At 41.2% G+C, this 19,693-nt stretch overlaps 1 protein-coding gene across 1 annotated transcript in view; it reads left to right on the top strand.

Moving 5' to 3' along the window:
- LOC122558916 (uncharacterized) overlaps positions 1-19,693 on the top strand; it is a 98,913-nt gene that overhangs the window by 37,578 nt on the left and 41,642 nt on the right. The window contains exons 12-17 of the mRNA XM_087999957.1: positions 710-896; positions 3,701-3,989; positions 4,838-4,914; positions 6,323-6,665; positions 8,806-9,017; positions 12,986-13,385. Coding sequence (XP_087856083.1) covers positions 710-896; positions 3,701-3,989; positions 4,838-4,914; positions 6,323-6,665; positions 8,806-9,017; positions 12,986-13,385 — 1,508 coding nt within the window. The remainder of the gene's footprint in view (positions 1-709; positions 897-3,700; positions 3,990-4,837; positions 4,915-6,322; positions 6,666-8,805; positions 9,018-12,985; positions 13,386-19,693) is intronic.

Genomic DNA, 19,693 nt, shown 5'->3' on the forward strand with positions numbered 1-19,693 from the left:
GAGAAGGATAGATTTCTCTTCAGAACTTGGCTTTACAGAGAAAACTAAGACTTTGGCCAATGGATTATTCTTGAATGCAAAATGATAAAGTGTTGGTTACTCAGTCTGAGTAAGACTGGAATCAGTGCGAAATGAGTGAGAAATCTACTAGTAGAAGTTATATCTGGCACAAAATAATGATGGTTGTGGTTGTTGAAGGTCATGCATCTTAGCTGCTGCACATCTGCAGGAGTTCCTCAGGATAATGTCCTACACCCTGCCACTTTCAGCTGCTTCTTTAATGACCATCCCTCTGTCATAAGATCAGAAGCATGGATGTTTGCCAGTGATTGCAAAGGTGGTTTTAAAGAAACTTGTTTCTGCATAACTCCTCAAAATTCAAGTCATCCAAGTAACATTAAATATAAAGCGTCTTTAGAACAGAGCCAAGTATTGGAGGCTATCTACTTCCTGAGAGATTCTAAGTCATTAAGGAAGCAACATTTCTATAATAATAAGTAACGTAATAAAAACATGTTGTCCCCAATAAAGCAGTAAATGTTTGAACTCAACCCACTGCAACAAACAGGTTTTTAGAGCTGTACTTATTGGTTGAAAGGAAAACTACGCATGTGAATTTGACATACAGATTTTATAAGCATTATATTATTTTTCATCTGGCTCCAAATGCCACAGCTGCAAACATATTTTTGGTAAACAATTTGAATAGGAACTCAAAAATCTTCAGATTTGCTTTCTGCTGAAGAAGACAATGTTGGAGACCAGATTGCAGAAGGTGAAGATGAATGCCACATAGTGAATGGTGAAATATCGCTTGAGCAAGGGATCGCTGAAAATAAACAGCCTTCCGAAACAAAGAAAAAAGTGAATCACAATGTTGAAAGTCATTCTGTGAGGTAACCTATGTTTATATAATGATTTTAATGTAATGGAGAAAAATCTTAAAAACACATGAGGGGCAAATTTCTTGCACAGAGAGCCATTCATGAGTGGAATGAACTTCCAGAAGATGTTGTGAGTGTGGGTACAGTTACAGCGTTTAAAAGACATGTGGATGAGTATGTGAATAAGAAATGTTTGGCGGGATATGGGCCAAGTGATGGCAGGTGAGACTAGTTTAGTTTGGGATTATGTTCGGCCATGACTGGTTTGACCGAAGGATCTATTTCCGTGCTGGATGACCCTATGATTCTATGACTACAGAGCTGGAGTCTCCTAGCTCCAGTCCAATGCAGGATGGCCTCCCATCCTGCATTACCCATGGCTAGCAAAGCTAGCCTGTATATCCCTGGACACTATGGGCAATTTAGCATAACCAATCCACCTAACCTGCATATCTTTGGACTGTTGGAGAAAAGTGGAGCACCTGGAGGAAACCCACGCAGACACGGGGAGATTGTGCCAACTCCACACAGACAGTTGCCTGAGAATGGAATCAAACCTGTATCCCTAGTGCTGTAGGCAACAGTGCTGACCATTGTGCCACCGTGCAACCCTAAAAATATCGCCCAGAGACTTGAACCCGGGCCCCTCAGATTAAAAGCCTGATGTGTTACCGACTGAAGTACTTGGGCTCATATGCAAGCTATTAAACTCAACTTTTGACTTGGCTGAGTTTTATGCTGGGAAGAATGTAAAAGTAGAGAAATGCAGGACTTTTATGAAATGAAGGTTAAAAAGTAGCAAAAGATTGACAAGCATTTATTGCCCATCCCGGAACAGTTAAGTGTAAACCGTGTGTAGCTGTGGATCTGGAGTCACATGTAGGCCAGATCAGGAGAGGATGGGAAAGACCTTAACCACTGTCAATTGGCTAAAGAATCATTTATGCTAAAACAAAACAAGGAATTGCAGATGATGGAGATCAGAAACAAAAACAGAAATTGTGGGCAAAATTCAGCAGGGTCTGAGGGTAGAAAGCAGAGTTGAACTTTCAAGCCCGGTGACTCTTCACCAGAATGGCATGGTGAAATTTAAACCAATGTCTTCCGAACCTTAGCGTGGAGCTTTGGATTGCTAGTCCAGTCACAATACCATTATGCCACCATGTCGTAGAATTTCCCATGCAGACTTCCAACGGTGTTTGCCAAACAATGTGAGATGGTAAGTACATCAGACAATTATATTGTTAAATCATTTGAATTCAAATTAGCAGGAGCTGAACAATAATCTGGTTAGGATCCACCTGGGTTACTTGATTCTTTTCTTGTTGGCACAGTACAAGTTAAGGCCTTGCACAGTATAAACTAAGCAAGACAATAAATACTCAGTATAAAACTGAAAATCCATGACAAACCGTTTGATAAGCGGAGGTTCTTAACCTTGTATCGTAATGCCTCTGCGACAAACTTAGTTATGTTGAATAACTAATGGAATGTAATAAACCTAAAAATGTAATATCAGGTTTCTTGTTAAAGAGAAAACAAAATCTAAACAATATATTCTGAGCACAAAATTAATCAAAAATTCATGGATTAAAACTTTTCCAAAAAAGGTGTTTTTTCCTAGGAGTTGCAAAAATATCATGCAATTAAGGAAGATGAGTGGAAATACCCTTGTGACTGTTGCATTAACTAACTGATGAAATGGTGATACCTTTGAATAGCATAATTGTTCAGCAGGGTTTGTCCATTAATTTTGTTTCAAGAATTTGGGTACTATAGCAGATCATAATGGTCTGATAAAATGTGCTCTTCTCTGGTTGAGGTTTAATCATCTAGATTATTTCAAACTTTATTTTCATGAGTGTAATTGAAAACTCTCCACTTCCCTGCATGGGTTCAGTTTTGAGTTCCTCAGGGTAATGCCCTATGCCCAACCATCTTCAGCTGCCAAATCATATGCCCTTCCTTCCATCATAAGGTCAAAAATGGGAATATTTGCTGATGATTGATTACACAATGTTTAGCACCATTCGTAATTCCTCAAATACTGAAGCAGTCCAATTCCAAATGCAGCAGGACCAGGACATTATGCAGGCTTGAGTTGATGAGAGACGTGTATAATATTAAAATCATTGAAATGCCAGGATTGACCATCTCCAATAAGAGACAATCCAACCATTGCCCCATGACTTGAATAGCATTGCCATTGCTAAACTCCCCAACTTCCTTTATCCTTGAGGTTACCATTGAACAGAAACTTAGATGAACTAGCCTTGTAATTACTGTTGCTACAAGAGCAGATCAGAGGCTGGGCATTCTGTAACAAGTAACTCACCACCTGCCTTCTCAAAGTCTGTCCACCGTTTAGAAGTCACAATCATGAGTGTGATGGAATACTCACCACTTCCCTGCATGGGTTTAGCTCCAAAGTTTAAGACTCTTAATACGATTCAAGATATGCAGTTCACTTTGTTGGCATCCCATCTAGTCCTCCAACATTTATTCCCTTCATCATCAGCACACAGTGGCAACAGGTTGCAATGTTTACAAGATACACTCCAACAACTCATTTTGATAGAACCTTTCAAACTTACCGTTTCTGTACCTTAAAAAGACCATGACTGCAGCAGTTCAATTAGCAGCTTACTACCATCTTCTCCAGGGAAACTAGGAAGGGATAATAAATGCATTCCTGACCAGTGATAACTGCATATCGTGACAACATTTTAAAATGGTGGTGTGTTGTTAACCTTGAAATGTAGAATGCATTTGAATTTATTTTTGAAATTGTTCTATTGCCTAAATGTTTATTTCAGTGATCATGAAAGTGAAGCACCATCAAAAACAACTCCACCAGTTACAACAAAAACTTCTAAGAAATCTCAATATGTTCGTGTTCAAAAACTTAAACCCAACTTAAAAGCAAACAGAACAAAAAGAGTAGGAGGAAAAGATGACGATAAAACTGCCTCACAAGCTATTAGATTTAGTGATGGTGACAACAAGGAAGGCAAGAGTGAAGAAGTGCAAGAATCATCTGTACAGCATGAGGATGCTCCCAATTGTGATCCCCCTGAGATCATGAATAATGAAGCATCAGAAAAGGTATATGTATAATGTGTGCTGTCATTTTAGTGTACGGCAAAACCTACAAATAACAGGCACTTTGCATTAACTGTCATCTTTTGTTGGTTCAGAATCTTATTTTCAAAATGGTAATTGTCTGCATTGTAAAATGTTTCCCAGCAATCTTGGAAAAAACAGTGGAGATTATGATTTGCACCTAATTAGTACAGTAATGCTAAGGAATCTCCCCGCCATTGCTGATCTGGTTTTACAGTTTCAATTCCCATTCAAACTGCTTGCAGCAGCATATAATTTCAATTCTACTTGGTAAAATTAAGGTACTCTCAGAACAAGGGAAAGGAGTACTGTGATGACGAGTTTTACTGGTGCTATTAGGGCCATGTTATCCAGAATTGTCATGCACCTAGCAATCAACGGGAGTAGGTTTCCTTGTTCTGGCAACTGATTATTTGGTTGCTTCTCTCTCCTTCCAATCAAACCTCATTTATGGTATTTGAGTGGTCCTGGCCAAAACCAGTGCATTCATGTGACCCAGCATCTCCATTTCCCGTTTGTGCCCAATAACAGGGAGTTTATTGTATATTGATATTTCTGAAAGCAACCATTGAAATGGATAAAGATTAAATTTGTTTTGTATATGATCCCTAAACGACATTTAAAATAACAACATAAATAATCATCTGGAAGTGTTGCCAAAAGAGAGAGCTGCAGGAATGACCAAATTTAGGCAATGATTTTGACATCAGGAAAGGGTTTGTGAACTTGTATTGGTTTATTTTCTCATCAGCAAAATTATGATTTTTTTTCTAATTGGCAGTGCTTTTGCCATATTTGGTGTAATTTTGAACTGGTTTTATTTTTTATAGGAAATCAACAGTGTCACAGCTGATAAAACCAAGAAAATATTGGAAAGTAAAGCACAAGGTTCTGACACTGAATCATGGTAATAAATTACATTTTCTTGTACCTTTTGGTTTTTATCAGCAAAGTGCACTATTCAACCATTCACTGGACAGACAGACAGTTAATCGGCTCTCAGGTTGCTTTCAGTATTGTTATGTGACCAATTGTTAAGTAAATTTGAGAGTGACTGTTGACACCTCCTAGTTTTTCAATCTCTGCACTCTTAAAATACTGTTATGCCAATTGTTGTACTATTCCTGGCTCTTATGAGTAAGAAATATAAAAACAAACAATTGCAAGACTTGATAACTACCAAGAAGGTTTTTTTAAAAGACTTCTTTGTGAAGAACCAAGATTTGTGGAGGAAGTTAACTTTTCATTGAGAATGAAAGCTGCCCAGCTTAATTTTATCAAGAGCTAGCTTTTGATTTTTGGGAGCAAGGTTTTCATTTTCACATAACTATAGGATTTTTCCTTCTTTCTTTTTGAACTAAGAGTTTACTGTCAGAGTTGTCTCATATTTGACGCAATGAAACAGAAATCAGACAGATGTAATAAGCAGTTAATGTTGATTTGTAACCAACGAATTAATTTCTGCATGGGTGATCATGATAATGGGTATCACATTTCTGGAGGGCCACTTGTGGCTAATGAGGCTTAAAACCTGTGAATGATGGATTTCTGTTGCTAAATTAATTGTAGACTACAGATATGTAATTTGAGAAAAAGAATATGTAATCAGAAAAATAATAAGCACAGGTGATGTGAATAAAGTTAGTTACAACTGGGATGGATTACTTACAGATGCTTGTTCATTAATTGTGAAATTACTATACCGATGCTTCACTGCATATGCCAAAGGGGCTTGTATTCTTCGATCAGCTTCCTGTTTGTCATGTGTATTTGCTTGCTGTTATATTTATAGTTCCAGCTTCAGAGGGGCATTTAAAATCATGAAGGGTTTTGATCAAGTAAATTAGTAGAATTTGTTTTTAAAAGAGTCAGTCAACGGAGGACAGATTTAAGGTAGAAAAAGACAGAAAAAATACATAAGTAATGACCTGGAAGGATACTGGAAGCAGAAAATTACTTTCAAAAGGATACATAATAAATTAAAAATGTTATTGTGGTTATAGGGAAAAAGCATGGGTGTAGGACTAATTAGATAGCTCTTCCAAGGAGCTAGAAAAGTTCAATGTGACAAATAGCTAAGCTGTATTAAAATATGAAGCTTCTTTTTACCCTCGATAGCTGTCAAGGTAGCAGCAACCGTTTTGTTGATTAATTTGAATTTTCGTGAGTTATTTGTCAGATTTAAGGGTGATCTTACTTGCTGTTATAGTGCGTTCTAAAGTCTGGTCTGTAGTGTACAGTCTCCAAGACTGGGTAGGTTAAATAAATACTTTGGTTTAAAGATGCCAGATTTTGATTTTTTTTTGCTGTTTCAGGCCTATGGAGAAACAAGAGGAATCAAGGGCCAAACCAAACTCTGCAGTAAGGAGACGATTCCAGAAGCCTAAGCCAAACTTGGGAAAAGCAGTTGTGTTAATTGATGAAAAAAAGATTGCTTCAGAACAAGACAAAGTTATTACAACCGAAGAGGATCTAGATTTCAGTCCAAATATCCCTGTTACTGAAGTTTGTGAAGTCATTGAGAGGACTGGATCTGATCCTTATTTTGCTTCAGACGTACAAACTGTGGATACTTTAATAACCAATAACAAGCAGGTACAGCAGGATGCTGTGCAGGTTTCATCAGGAGCCAGTGAATCAATAGTCCCAGTATCTCAGGTATACCTGAAAGCTAGTGTCTTTCATTTCTGATATCATTTTGATGAATCTATAATTTGTACTCTTTGCTTTTAATATTATTTTTACAATGATACCTGGAATTGAATGCAGCAATCTTCAGTATGGTCTACCTATTATTTCTCCAAATTTAACATTCTCCTTTTGTGCTTTTGTGGCTCTATCTACTGCTCAGACTTTCATTAAGTGATCGTCTGCCATACACTTCAGTGTTTTTCCATTCACTTTATACCCTCGTTTTCTTTTTTTATCAAAGTACACTGCAGCACAATAAATTTTATGTTCCATTCATCTGTATGTTTTGTAAGCCAGTCTGTGCTTACTGAAGTTTTCACAACCTTTACAAGTTTTTCTTTTGTGCATGACGATTTTACTTCTGTATTCACTCTATTAATATCCAATTTATTTTTTGTAACTTTAACTGCATTATAGCAGATATTCAGTACTAACTACTTGCCTGTGACACACTTCATATTTTGCCTCATTCTCGTTCAGATGAGATGCCCTTACCTGCTCCTTTTGCTCAAAATCTTTTGAGGTCACATGCCCTTGGTTGGAGATGTACCCTGCATGTTTGGATTAAGTGCCGGTATCTCTCAATGTAGGCTTCATCTCTGCCTCCTATATTCTAGTCCCTTCAAATGTGAAAGTCGAGCATTAACATAATTATTTAAAGAGTCTTATAAATGCCCAGTTACATTTCAATACTAACCTCTCTGTTAGGTGGACTCATACATTTTTCTGCTGTGTGGTACACTTGGTGTACAGAATAATCCTTTGCAGGTAAATTGAATTAGTGTACTTCCACAATAAAAGCCTCTGTCTTCAAGGACCGCAATTTCCCCCCCGACGTGGTCGACGGTGCCCTCCACCGCATCTCCTCCACTTCCCGCTCCTCCGCCCTTGAGCCCCGCCCCTCCAACCGCCACCAGGACAGAACCCCACTGGTCCTCACCTACCACCTCACCAATCTCCATGTACAGCGCATCATCCGCCGTCACTTCCGCCACCTCCAAACAGACCCCAGCACCAAGGATATATTTCCCTCCTCTCCCCTATCAGCTTTCCGTAGAGACCACTCCCTCCGCGACTCCCTTGTCAGATCCACACCCCCCACCGACCCAACCTCCACTCCCGGCACCTTCCCTTGCAACCGCAGGAGGTGCAACACTTGCGCCCACACCTCCCCCCTCACTTCTCTCCAAGGCCCCAAAGGAAACTTCCATATCCGCCACAGATTCACCTGCACCTCCACCCACATCATCTACTGCATCCGCTGCAGCCGGTGTGGCCTCCTCTATATTGGGGAGACAGGCCGCCTACTTGCGGAGCGATTCAGAGAGCACCTCTGGGCCACCCGGACGAACCAACCCAACCACCCTGTAGCACAGCATTTCAATTCCCCCTCCCACTCCACCGAGGATATGCAGGTCATTGGACTCATCCACCGCCAAACCACAACAACGCGACGGTCGGAGGAGGAGCGTCTTATCTTCCGACTGGGAACCCTCCAACCGCAGGGGATGAACTTGGACTTCACCAGTTTCTTCATCCCCCCTCCCCCCACCTTGTCTCAGCCGAATCCCTCCAGCCCGGCACCACCTTCCTGACCTGCAGTCTTCTTCTTGACCTCTCCGCCTCCATCCTACTCCGACCTATCACCCTCACCTTGACCTCTTTCCACCTATCACATTTCCAACGCCCCTCCTCCAAGTCCCTCCTCCCTACCTTTTATCTTCTCCTGCTGAACACTCTCTGCTCATTCCTGAAGAAGGGCCTGTGCCCGAAACGTCGAATCTCCTGTTCCCTGGATGCTGCCTGACCTGCTGTGCTGTTCCAGCAATAAAGTTTCAACAATAAAAGTAGACACTTACGAAATCAATAGCTAAGTTATTGGCAGCTTAGACCAAATACTTACACTGTATTTGGTGTTGAAACGTCAAAATGGAATATTAAATTAAAAAAAAAACAAATATTTCAGTACTGTATCTTCAGTTACTCTTAAATCTCTGTTTTAGACAATGTAGATAGATAGTATAACTTTCTTATTAACCTGTTTGGTTATGGTACCAAACTTGGATATTTGTCTAACTTTAAAACTGTTTTGTACTTTGGCTTTTAGTCAAAAGTGCAGTCTCTGGAGGCAGCCACTAATTCTATGGAAATAGAGACACGAAGTATTATGGCTTTAGATTCTGAGATGTCGCAAAGAGGCTGTCAGGATTCTAACAAATTGCAGCAATCAGGAATGCCATCTGAGTGTGACGGTCAGGAAGAACATGAAGATTTGAAGCTGGATTCCATCCAGGACAACATTATTAGCAAACCAACTAGGTATTGTGCAAAGAAAAAGGGTACACTTTTTGACAATTATATATTATTGAAATATGAAAAAGAAGATTTGGAAGACCTCAGTATCTCGAACATTGAATGCCTGTATCTGTTCTATTTTTCTGATGAATGCCTCATTATCAAGAAATAAGCTTATCATGTAATTTGCCATTCTGTCACAGGGATAAGAGTGATATATGATTCTGTTCCTCTTTTGAACTTATTTCTCTCAAATTACAGTAAGAATATTGCCATTAGCCTTTACTGCCCTAAATTTGTGGGAGGAACAAAATTAAGAAATGCTCATTCCACATTGACCACATGGAAGGTGACCCTTTGAGCATGTAATTTCATTTGACAATTATATCTGTATTGACGAATAACAAGTTGACCTGAAGAATTAACATAAGAATATAACCTAAGAAAGAACATAAGAAATAAGAGCAGGAGTAAGCCATCTGGCCCTTCAAGCCTGCTCTGCTGTTAAATAAGATCATGGCTAATCTTTGTATGGCCTCAGCTCCATTTCGCTGCCCTCTCACCATATTCCTTTACTCTTCAAAACTTTATCTATCTTAGTTTTAAAAATATTCAATGAGGAAGTCTCAACTACTTCACTGTGATATCATTCCATAAATTTACAACCCTCTGGGTGAAAAAGTTCCTTCTCAATTTGGTCTGAAACCTGCTCCCCCTAATTTTGAGGCTACGCCCTTTTGTCTTGGTTTCAACCACCAGTGGAAACGTCCTCTCTCCTTCTATCTTATCTATTCCCTTCATATTTTTATATTTTTCTGTAAGGTCCCCTCTCATTCTTCTAATTCCAATGAATATAACCCCAGTCTACTCACTCTCTCCTCATAAGCCAACCCCATCAACTCTGGAATCAACCTAGTGAACCTCCTCTACACCCTCTCTAGTGCCAGTACATCCTTTCTCAAGTAAGGAGACCAAAACTGCACGCAATACTCCAAGTGTGGCCTCACCAGCACTCTGTACAGATGCATAACCTCCCTGCTTTTAAACTCCATCTCTTTAGCAGTGAAGGCAAAATTCTAGTTGCCTTCTTAATTACCTGTTGTACCTGCAGACCAACATGATTCATGCACAAGGGCACCCAAATCCCCTTGAACAGCAGCATGCTGAAATTCATTTACCATTCAAATAATAGTCCTTTTTACTGTTATTCCTACCAAAATGGATGACTTGACATTTATTCCATCTGCCAGACCTTTGCTCACTCACTCAAATTATCTATGTCCCTTTGCAAAGTTTCACAGTCCTGTGCACACTTTGCTCTACCATTCATCTTAGTATCATCTGCAAATTTTGCCACATTATACGGGGTCCCCCAATTCCAAATCTTTTGTGTAAATTATGAATGACTGTGGTCCCAAAACTGTTCCCTGAGGAATATCACTAGTCACTGATTGCCAACTAGAAAAACACTCATTTATTCCCACTCTTTGCTTTCTATTAGTTAACCAAAACTCTCCCTATAATAATACATTGCCCCTAATGCCGTGCATCTTTGTTTTATGCAGCAGTCTTTTGTGCAGCAACTTGTCAAATGCCTTTTGGAAATCTATATACACCACATCTACTGGATTGCTGTTGTCCATTGTGCTCATAATGCCATCGTAGAATTCCAGTAGATTAGTTAAGCTTTACCTGCCCTTCATAAACACATGCTGCATCTGCCCAATGGGACAATTTCAATCTTGATGTCTTGCTATTTCTTCCTTTAATAAAAGATTCAAGCATTTTCCCCACTACAAAAGCTAAGCTAACTGGTCTATAATTTCCCATTTTTTGTCTCCCTCCATTTTTAAACAGTGGAAAATGGCAAATGTGATGTAAATCTGCTGGAACTGCCAGAGTCCAGCGAATTTTGGAAATTACCACAAGTGCATTTGCTATCACTCCCGCCATCTCTTTTAGTACCCTGGGATGCATTCCATCAGGGCCAGGAGACTTGTCTACCTTTTAGGTCGATTAGCTTGCCCAACATTACCTCTTTCATGATAATGATTATTTCCAGGTCTTCACCTAACTTCATTTCCTTGTTATTCGTGTCCTCCACTGTGAAGACTGACACAAAATACCTGTTCAATGCCTTGGCCATTTCCTCATATCCCATTACTAAATGCCCCTTCTCATCCTGTAACAGACCAGTGTTTACCTTAGCCACTCTTTTTCAGTTTATATATTTATAGAAACTTTTGCTATCTATCTTTATATTCTGAGTTAGTTTACTCTCATAATCTATTTTACTCTTCTTTGTAGTTCTTTTTGTAGTTTTCTGTTGACCTTTAAAGTTTTCCCAGTCTTCTTGTTTCCCGCTGGTCTTTGCCACTTCGTATGCCTTCTCTTTTAGTTTGATAGCATCCCTTATTTCCTTAGATACTCATGGCTCATTACCCCTTTTCCTACAGTTCCTCCTTTTCACTGGCCTGTACTTCTGCTGAACACTTGGAAAAATTGCTTTGCAAGTCCTCCACTGTATGTCGACTGTCCCACCATAAAGTCTTTGCTTCCAGTCTAGTTTAGCCAACTCCTCCCTCATCCTGTTGTGGTCTCCTCTGTTTAAGCACAGGAACTTGATATTGGAATTTATCTTCACACTTTCTATCCGTGTTCTAAATTCAACCATACTGTGATTGCTTCTTCCAAGAGGATCCCTGGCAATGAGATCATTACTTATTCCTGTCTCATCTTAAGCTGATTAATCAAAAAACTTCACCGTTGATTACGCAAAGTTCAGCACCATTTGCAACTCCTCAGATACTGAAGCAATCCATGTCCAAATGCAGCAAGATCTGGAAAATATTCAGGCTCGGGCTAAAGTGGCAAGTAACATTCATGCTCCACAAGTGCCAGGCAATGACCATCTCCAACAAGAGAGACTCTAACCATCATTTCTTGTTGGAGGTGGTCATTCAATGGCATTACCATCTGTCAATTTCTTAGGGTTTACTATTGACCAGAAACTGAACTGGATCAACACTATAAATATAACAGCAACAAGAGCATGTGAGAGACTGGAAATCTTGCAGCAGAGAAACGTTTTCCTGAGTCCCCAAAGCCTGACCACCATCTACAAGGCATAAGTCAGGAGTGTGATGGAATTCTTCCCACTTGTCTGGATGGGGACAGCTTAAGCTTGACACCATCCAAAGCAAATCAACCCACTTTAGCAGCAGTGTTTACAATCTACAAGATGCACTGCAAAAATTCAGCAAAGCTCCTTAAACAGCATCTTCTAAACCCATGACAATTTCCATCTAGAAGGCCGTTGATAGCAAATACATGGAATCACCACCACCTGCAAGTTCCCTTCCAAGCTACTCACCATCCATACTTGGAAATGTATCACTGTTCTGTGATCCAATGCCGTTGGATCAAAATCCATGAATTCCCTCCTTTGTGACATTGTGAATCTATCTACAACACAAGGACTGCAGCAGTTCAAGAATGCAGCTCACCATCACCTTCCCGAGGACAACTAGGGATGGGCAATAAATATTCACCCAAGCAATGTCACCATGTCCCGTTACTGAATTTAAAAATACACTCTTGAGATCTAGGAGCATTCCAATCACTTTTGCTGCAGTCCTTCATTAAAGAGAAAAGAATGTTGTCAGTACATCTAATTCGCTTCTGTTCTTAAACTAGTAACTTCCTTCTTGTAAATAAAACTTCAAATTAATTACAGTGCTTCAGTGATGTAAGGGTAACTAATATTTCTGGTGAACATTTGAAACATGAATGTTATCTGAAGTAGTGTTGTTCAAAATACAGCATAAGTGGGTTTATATTGCAGTAAACAAAATTAATTAGTGGATCTAGCAATGAAGACACAATATTATCTTCTGTTTTCGTTGATTTTACCAGGCCATTGATTATATTAAAATATGTTTTAGATACTGTTGCTTAAAACCCAAAAAAGTAAAACTCTTTTTCTTTTGTAGGTCTGGAAGGCAGCCCAGACCAACAGCATTTTATAAATCTTCAGCAGAACATAAACCATCAGCTTCTTCTCCATTATTACCTGAGGCAGAAAGTGAGGATAAAAGCAGGAGTAGACGTGCACGGTCTCAAAAAACTAAACCCAAACTCAGCAAAAGCTTGAGTAAGAAGGAGACTGTAACTAAGAATGTTGGGAAAGGTCAGGGAATTTCAAAAGCGAAACTTGTGACCTTGAGAGCATCCCAGGAAGATGATGATGATGATGATGAACCTGAGCCAGTAGAAGAGGATGATGTCTATCTCATCAATCCTGAGGAGGTCAACAAAGTTCCAGCTTTTGTGCCAATCAGCTTACGATCTCCTGAACCTGTTCATACTGAAGTTGAGGAAACCATGGAAGAGGTATGGTGCTAAATGCTTGGAAATGTGCTGTTTAAATCACTGCATGGCTGTGCTTTCTTAAAGTATCTATGTTTTTTTTGTAGATGCAAAGTCATGACTATTGTGTAGTTAAGAATAGTATTTTAGTGTATCTGGCTGCTCTTACTAACCATCATGTTTGCCATTTCTTTCTATTGTGTAACTAGTAGTGTTTTGGACTGTGGTAGATATTAGTCCAAATGTTTTATTCAGAATTGTTACAAATTCACATAGCTCTTTTCTTTCCTTACACACACTGTTCAGTGGCAGAATACATTTAACAGCATAAGAAAAAGGGGGCAGGACTAAGTCCTTCAGCCATTCAAGCCTCGTTATCCATTTGATGAAATTGTGCCTGAATTTGATGAAATTGAACGTCAAAACTATTTTCTTGCACCATACCTGTATCCCTTGATGTTCTCAATCTGTGCAAGTCTAAAAATCTCAGTCTGTTATGTACTCAGCACTGACCTTGTACAAACCTCTGGGCAGAGGATTCCAAAGATTCATCACCCGAGTGGAAAAGTTCCTCCTCATCTCAGTCCTAATTGTCCAGTCCTTTATTCTGAGACAGTATCCTCTGCTTGAAGTGCCTTCACCCTCCAGAGGAAACATACTTTCTATATCATCTCTGTCGATTTCACATGTTTGAACACAGTCAGTTCTCATTATTCTAAACTGCAGAGAAAGTAGGGCTTGTCTTATTTAATCTTTACTCATAGGACAATTTCCCCTATTTTAGAAATTAGTTTGATGACCCTTCTTGATGAATTCTGTCTATGGTATAATCTTCCTCAGATAAGGAGGCCAAATCTGTGCACACTTCTGTAGGTGTTAGTTAGTAAGTTTGCAGATGACACCAGAATTGGGGGTGCAGTGGACAGCAAAGAAGATTACCTCAGATTACATCGGGATCTTGATCAGATGGGCCAGTGGGCTGAGAAGTGGCAGATGGAGTTTAATTCAGATAAATGTGAGGTGCTGCATTTTGGGAAAGCAACTCTTAGCAGGACTTATACACTTAATGGTAAGGTCATAGGGAGTTTTGCTGAACAAAGATACCTTGGAGTGCAGGTTCATAGCTCCTTGAAAGTAGTGTCGCAAGTGGATATGATAGGGAAGAAGGTGTTTGGTATGCTTTCCTTTATTGGTCAGAGTATTGAGTACAGGAGTTGGGAGGTCATGTTGCGGCTACAGGACATTGGTTAGGCTACTGTTGGAATATTGCGTGCAATTCTGGTCTCCTTCCTGTCAGAAAGATGTTGTGAAAGTTGAAAGGGTTTAGAAAAGATTTACAAGGATGTTGCCAGGCTTGGAGGATTTCAGCTATAGGGAGAGGCTGAATAGACTGCAGCTGGAGGTGACCTTTATAGTGCTTTATAAAATCACGAGGGGCATGGATATGGTAAATAGACAAGGTACTTTCCCAGCGGTGGGAAGTCCAAAACTAGAGGTTTAAGGTGAAAGGGGAAAGATTTAAAAGGGACCTAAGGGGTAACTTTTTCACACAAAGGGTGGTGAGTGTATGGAATGAGCTGCCAGAGGAAGTGGAGGAAGCTGGTACAATTATAACATTTAAAGGGCATCTGGATGGGTATATGAATAGGAAGGGTTTAGAAGGAGATGGGCCACATGCTGGCAAATGGGACTAGATTAATTTAGGACATCTGGTCGGCATGAACAAATTGGAACGAAGGGTCTATTTCTGTGTTGTGCAGCTGTATGACTATATTTAAAAAAGATAAAAGGTAAAGGATGATTTTTCATGGTTTATGCCACATTTGACGCAACTTAATGCCCACTGCACAAAAACACTTTGGTGAGGCCAATGGACCAGAAACATGAAATAAGCTAATAATAGGTACAACAAAATGTTTAAAATGAACCACAGGAATAAAATGTTTGTGTCACATTTACTTCTCTTTCAACTAAATAATTTGTCAGTTCTTTACACAACATGCGGTGTACCGCAGCATCAATATTGTTTACTTAAAGCTAGACAATTTGATGCCCCTATGTTGATCCCTAATCTCAGTCATGCAGTTGTGTGGAAACATCAAGGTCAAGGGGTTTGGAACAGCTTAGCTACGTTGTGTGTCTCACTGCTGGAAAGCTGGGCAAATCTCTGGGACAGCTCAATACGAGGTCTCCCAGCCTCAAGAGTTAAATGAAGCGAACATAGAAACATACAAATTAGCAGGTGTAGGCCATTTGGACCCTTGAGCTTCTTTTTGCCATTCAGTAAGATTATAGTTGATTCGGTCGCAGCCTCAATCCATTTTCCTGACTATCCTTTTGTCTCTTTCATTAGACAAAAATCTACTTAACTCTGTCTTAAAAATATTCAATGGCTCTACCTCCATCATGCTGAGGAAGAGTGTTCCGAAGACCAAAATACTAAATATACTAATTCCCAATATACTAATGAAGAATCATCTAGATTTGAAACGTTAGCTTGCTTTCTCTCCATGGATGCTGCCTGACCTGCTGTGATCTCCACAGTTTTTGTTTTCAGTACAACAAAGTATCACTAAACTTTACGAGCCATTCCACTTGTAATAACGTACAAAATTCTACTTCATCTCTAACCACTTGCTGTACTTGAACATTAATCATTCATGATCCCTCTGTAACTTAGAGATCTGCAAACTATTTCCACTTTAATAATATATTGCTTTTCTATTTTCCCTTCCAAAGCGGACAAGTTACATTTCCACATTATACTCCGGTGGCCATTTCTTTCCCACATTCACTTATATCCTTTTGCAGTCTCCTTATGTTCTCTTCATAATTTACCTTCCTACCTATCTTTGTATCATCGGCATTAGTAAGGCCTGTAAGGCTGAATGGTTTTCAAATGAAATCACTTGCATACTTTGGAACCTACTGTTCGCTGTCAGTAACTCCTTATAATAACCTAAAAAAACTCTTATTAATGAGAATTTGAAGCAAGCAAGGCATGGCAAGAGAATCAGTTTAGCTCAGTTGGCTGGATCTTTGGTTTACAGAGCAGTGTGATGCCAACAGTGTGGGTTGAATTCCCATCACTGGTTTGAGTTACCATGAAGGACCCTCCTTCTCAACCTCTTCCCTGGTGGCCCTCAGGTTAAATCACCACCAATTGCTTCTGTCTCTAATGAGAGAGCAGATGGTCTGGTAATACAATGGCGAATCAACAACAACAGTTATTTTTTAATATAGTAGCGAAATTAATAGAATTTAAAGTAGATTAATGCTCTGGACCTGATGTCCTACAGCTCTGTGTTGAAAGAAGTGGTTGTAAAGATAGTTGATGCATTGGTAGTCAAAATTTCAAATTTGATTAAACCTGGATTCTGGACTGGTTCCAGAAGAATGGAAGGTTACAAAAGCAACCCCACAGTTAAAGAAAGAAGGGAGAAAGAAAACTGGGAAAGACAGACCTGTTAGTCTAACATCACCCATAGGCAACATGCTAGAATCTATGATAAAAGTACACTTAGAAAATGTTTGGTTGGTGGAGTCAACATGGATGTACAAAAGGGAAATATGTTTCACACACCTGCATGTCACTAGTGAAGTAAAGGAGGGTAAATCCAATGGATGCGGTATATTTAGATTTCAGAAAGCTGTTGATAATGTTCCACACAAGAGAGTAGTAAACGTAATTAGAGCACGTGGGATGGGGTGTGAGAATTATGCTCGTATAGACCGTGGACAGAAAACAGACAGCAGAAATATACAGTTATTTTTGGGTTAGTACGCTGTGACTAGTAAGTCAAGCATGGAACAGTGGTTGAACCCCTTATAATTCACAATCTGTATCACTAATTTTGATGTAGGAATTAATTGCAATATTTCCAAGTTTGCAAATGACTTGTAGAAGTACAAGTTGTAAGAACAGACTAAATGGGTGGCAAAAAATTTGAAGATGGAATACAATGCGAAAAAAATGAAAGGTTAGCCACTCTGGTAGGACAATAGAAATTTCAGTGTACTACTTAAATGGTAAGTGACTGGGAAGTGATTAAGTTCAAAGAGACCCAAGTATCCTTGGTCATGAGTTACGGAAAATTGACATGAAGGTACAGCAAGCAATTTAAGGTGGCAAATGGTATACTGGCTTTTATTACAAAAAGAATTGAGTAAAAGTGTAAAGATGTCTTATGAAGAGCTCCACACCTAGACTCACAGAGTCATAGAGGTGTATAGCACGGAAACAGACCCTTTGGTCCAACCCATCCATGCCGACCAGATATCCCAACCCAATTAAGTCCTACCTGCCAGCACCTGGCCCATATCCTTCCAAACACTTCCTACTCATCCAAATACCCCGTTTCTACCTCCTGCCCAAAATCCACAAACCTGACTGCCCCGGACGACCCATCGTCTCAGCCTGCTCCTGCCCAACCGAACTCATCTCGGCATACCTCGACACGGTCCTGTCCCCATTAGTCCAAGAACTCCCCACCTACGTTCGTGACACCACCCACGCCCTCCACCTCCTCCAGGATTTCCGCTTCCCCGGTCCCCAACGCCTCATCTTCACCATGGACATCCAGTCCCTGTACACCTCCATCCCCCATCACGAAGGACTCAAAGCACTCCGCTTCTTCCTTTCCCGCCGTACCACCCAGTACCCTTCCACCGACACCCTCCTTCGACTGACCGAACTGGTCCTCACCCTGAACAACTTTTCTTTCCAATCCTCCCACTTTCTCCAAACAAAAGGAGTAGCCATGGGCATCCGCATGGGCCCCAGCTATGCCTGCCTCTTCGTAGGGTATGTGGAACAATCCATCTTTCGCAACTACACTGGCCCCACCCCCCATCTTTTTCTTCGCTACATTGATGACTGTATCGGCGCTACCTCGTGCTCCCACGAGGAGGTTGAACAGTTCATCCACTACACTAACACCTTCCACCCCGACCTCAAATTCACCTGGACATTCTCGGACTCCTCCCTCCCCTTCCTAGACCTTTCTGTTTCTATCTCAGGCGACCGAATCAACACGGATATCTACTACAAACCAACCGACTCCCACAGCTACCTGGACTACACCTCCTCCCATCCTGCCCCCTGTAAAAACGCCATCCCATTCTCCCAATTCCTTCGTCTCCGCCGCATCTGCTCCCAGGAGGACCAGTTCAAAATACGTATAACACAGATGGCCTCCTTCTTCAAGGACCGCAATTTCCCCCCCGACGTGGTCGACGGTGCCCTCCACCGCATCTCCTCCACTTCCCGCTCCTCCGCCCTTGAGCCCCGCCCCTCCAACCGCCACCAGGACAGAACCCCACTGGTCCTCACCTACCACCCCACCAATCTCCATGTACAGCGCATCTTCCGCCGTCACTTCCGCCACCTCCAAACAGACCCCAGCACCAAGGATATATTTCCCTCCCCTCCCCTATCAGCTTTCCGTAGAGACCACTCCCTCGCGACTCCCTTGTCAGATTCACACCCTCCACCGACCCAACCTCCACTCCCGGCACCTTCCCTTGCAACCGCAGGAGGTGCAACACTTGCGCCCACACCTCCCCCCTCACTTCTCTCCAAGGCCCCAAGGGAAACTTCCATATCCGCCACAGATTCACCTGCACCTCCACCCACATCATCTACTGCATCCGCTGCAGCCGGTGTGGCCTCCTCTATATTGGGGAGACAGGCCGCCTACTTGCGGAGCGATTCAGAGAGCACCTCTGGGCCACCCGGACGAACCAACCCAACCAACCTGTGGCACAGCATTTCAACTCCCCCTCCCACTCCACCGAGGATATGCAGGTCATTGGACTCATCCACCGCCAAACCACAACAACCCGACGGTCGGAGGAGGAGCGTCTTATCTTCCGACTGGGAACCCTCCAACCGCAGGGGATGAACTTGGACTTCACCAGTTTCTTCATCCCCCCTCCCCCCACCTTGTCTCAGCCGGATCCCTCCAGCCCGGCACCGCCTTCCTGACCTGCAGTCTTCTTCTTGACCTCTCCGCCTCCATCCTACTCCGACCTATCACCCTCACCTTGACCTCTTTCCACCTATCACATTTCCAACTCCCCTCCTCCAAGTCCCTCCTCCCTACCTTTTATCTTCTCCTGCTGAACACTCTCTGCTCATTCCTGAAGAAGGGCCTGTGCCTGAAAGGTCGAATCTCCTGTTCCCTGGATGCTGCCTGACCTGCTGTGCTGTTCCAGCAATAAAGTTTCAACCTTTTAAATGTTGCAATTGTATGAGCCTCCACCACTTCCTCTGGCAGCTCATTCCATACACATATTACCCTCTACGTGAAGAAGTTGCCCCTTAGGTTTCT

Source organism: Chiloscyllium plagiosum, unplaced genomic scaffold (genome assembly GCF_037043375.1).
Source record: "Chiloscyllium plagiosum isolate Xiang-an unplaced genomic scaffold, Cpla_swu_hap1 HiC_scaffold_2, whole genome shotgun sequence".
NCBI lineage: Eukaryota > Metazoa > Chordata > Chondrichthyes > Orectolobiformes > Hemiscylliidae > Chiloscyllium > Chiloscyllium plagiosum.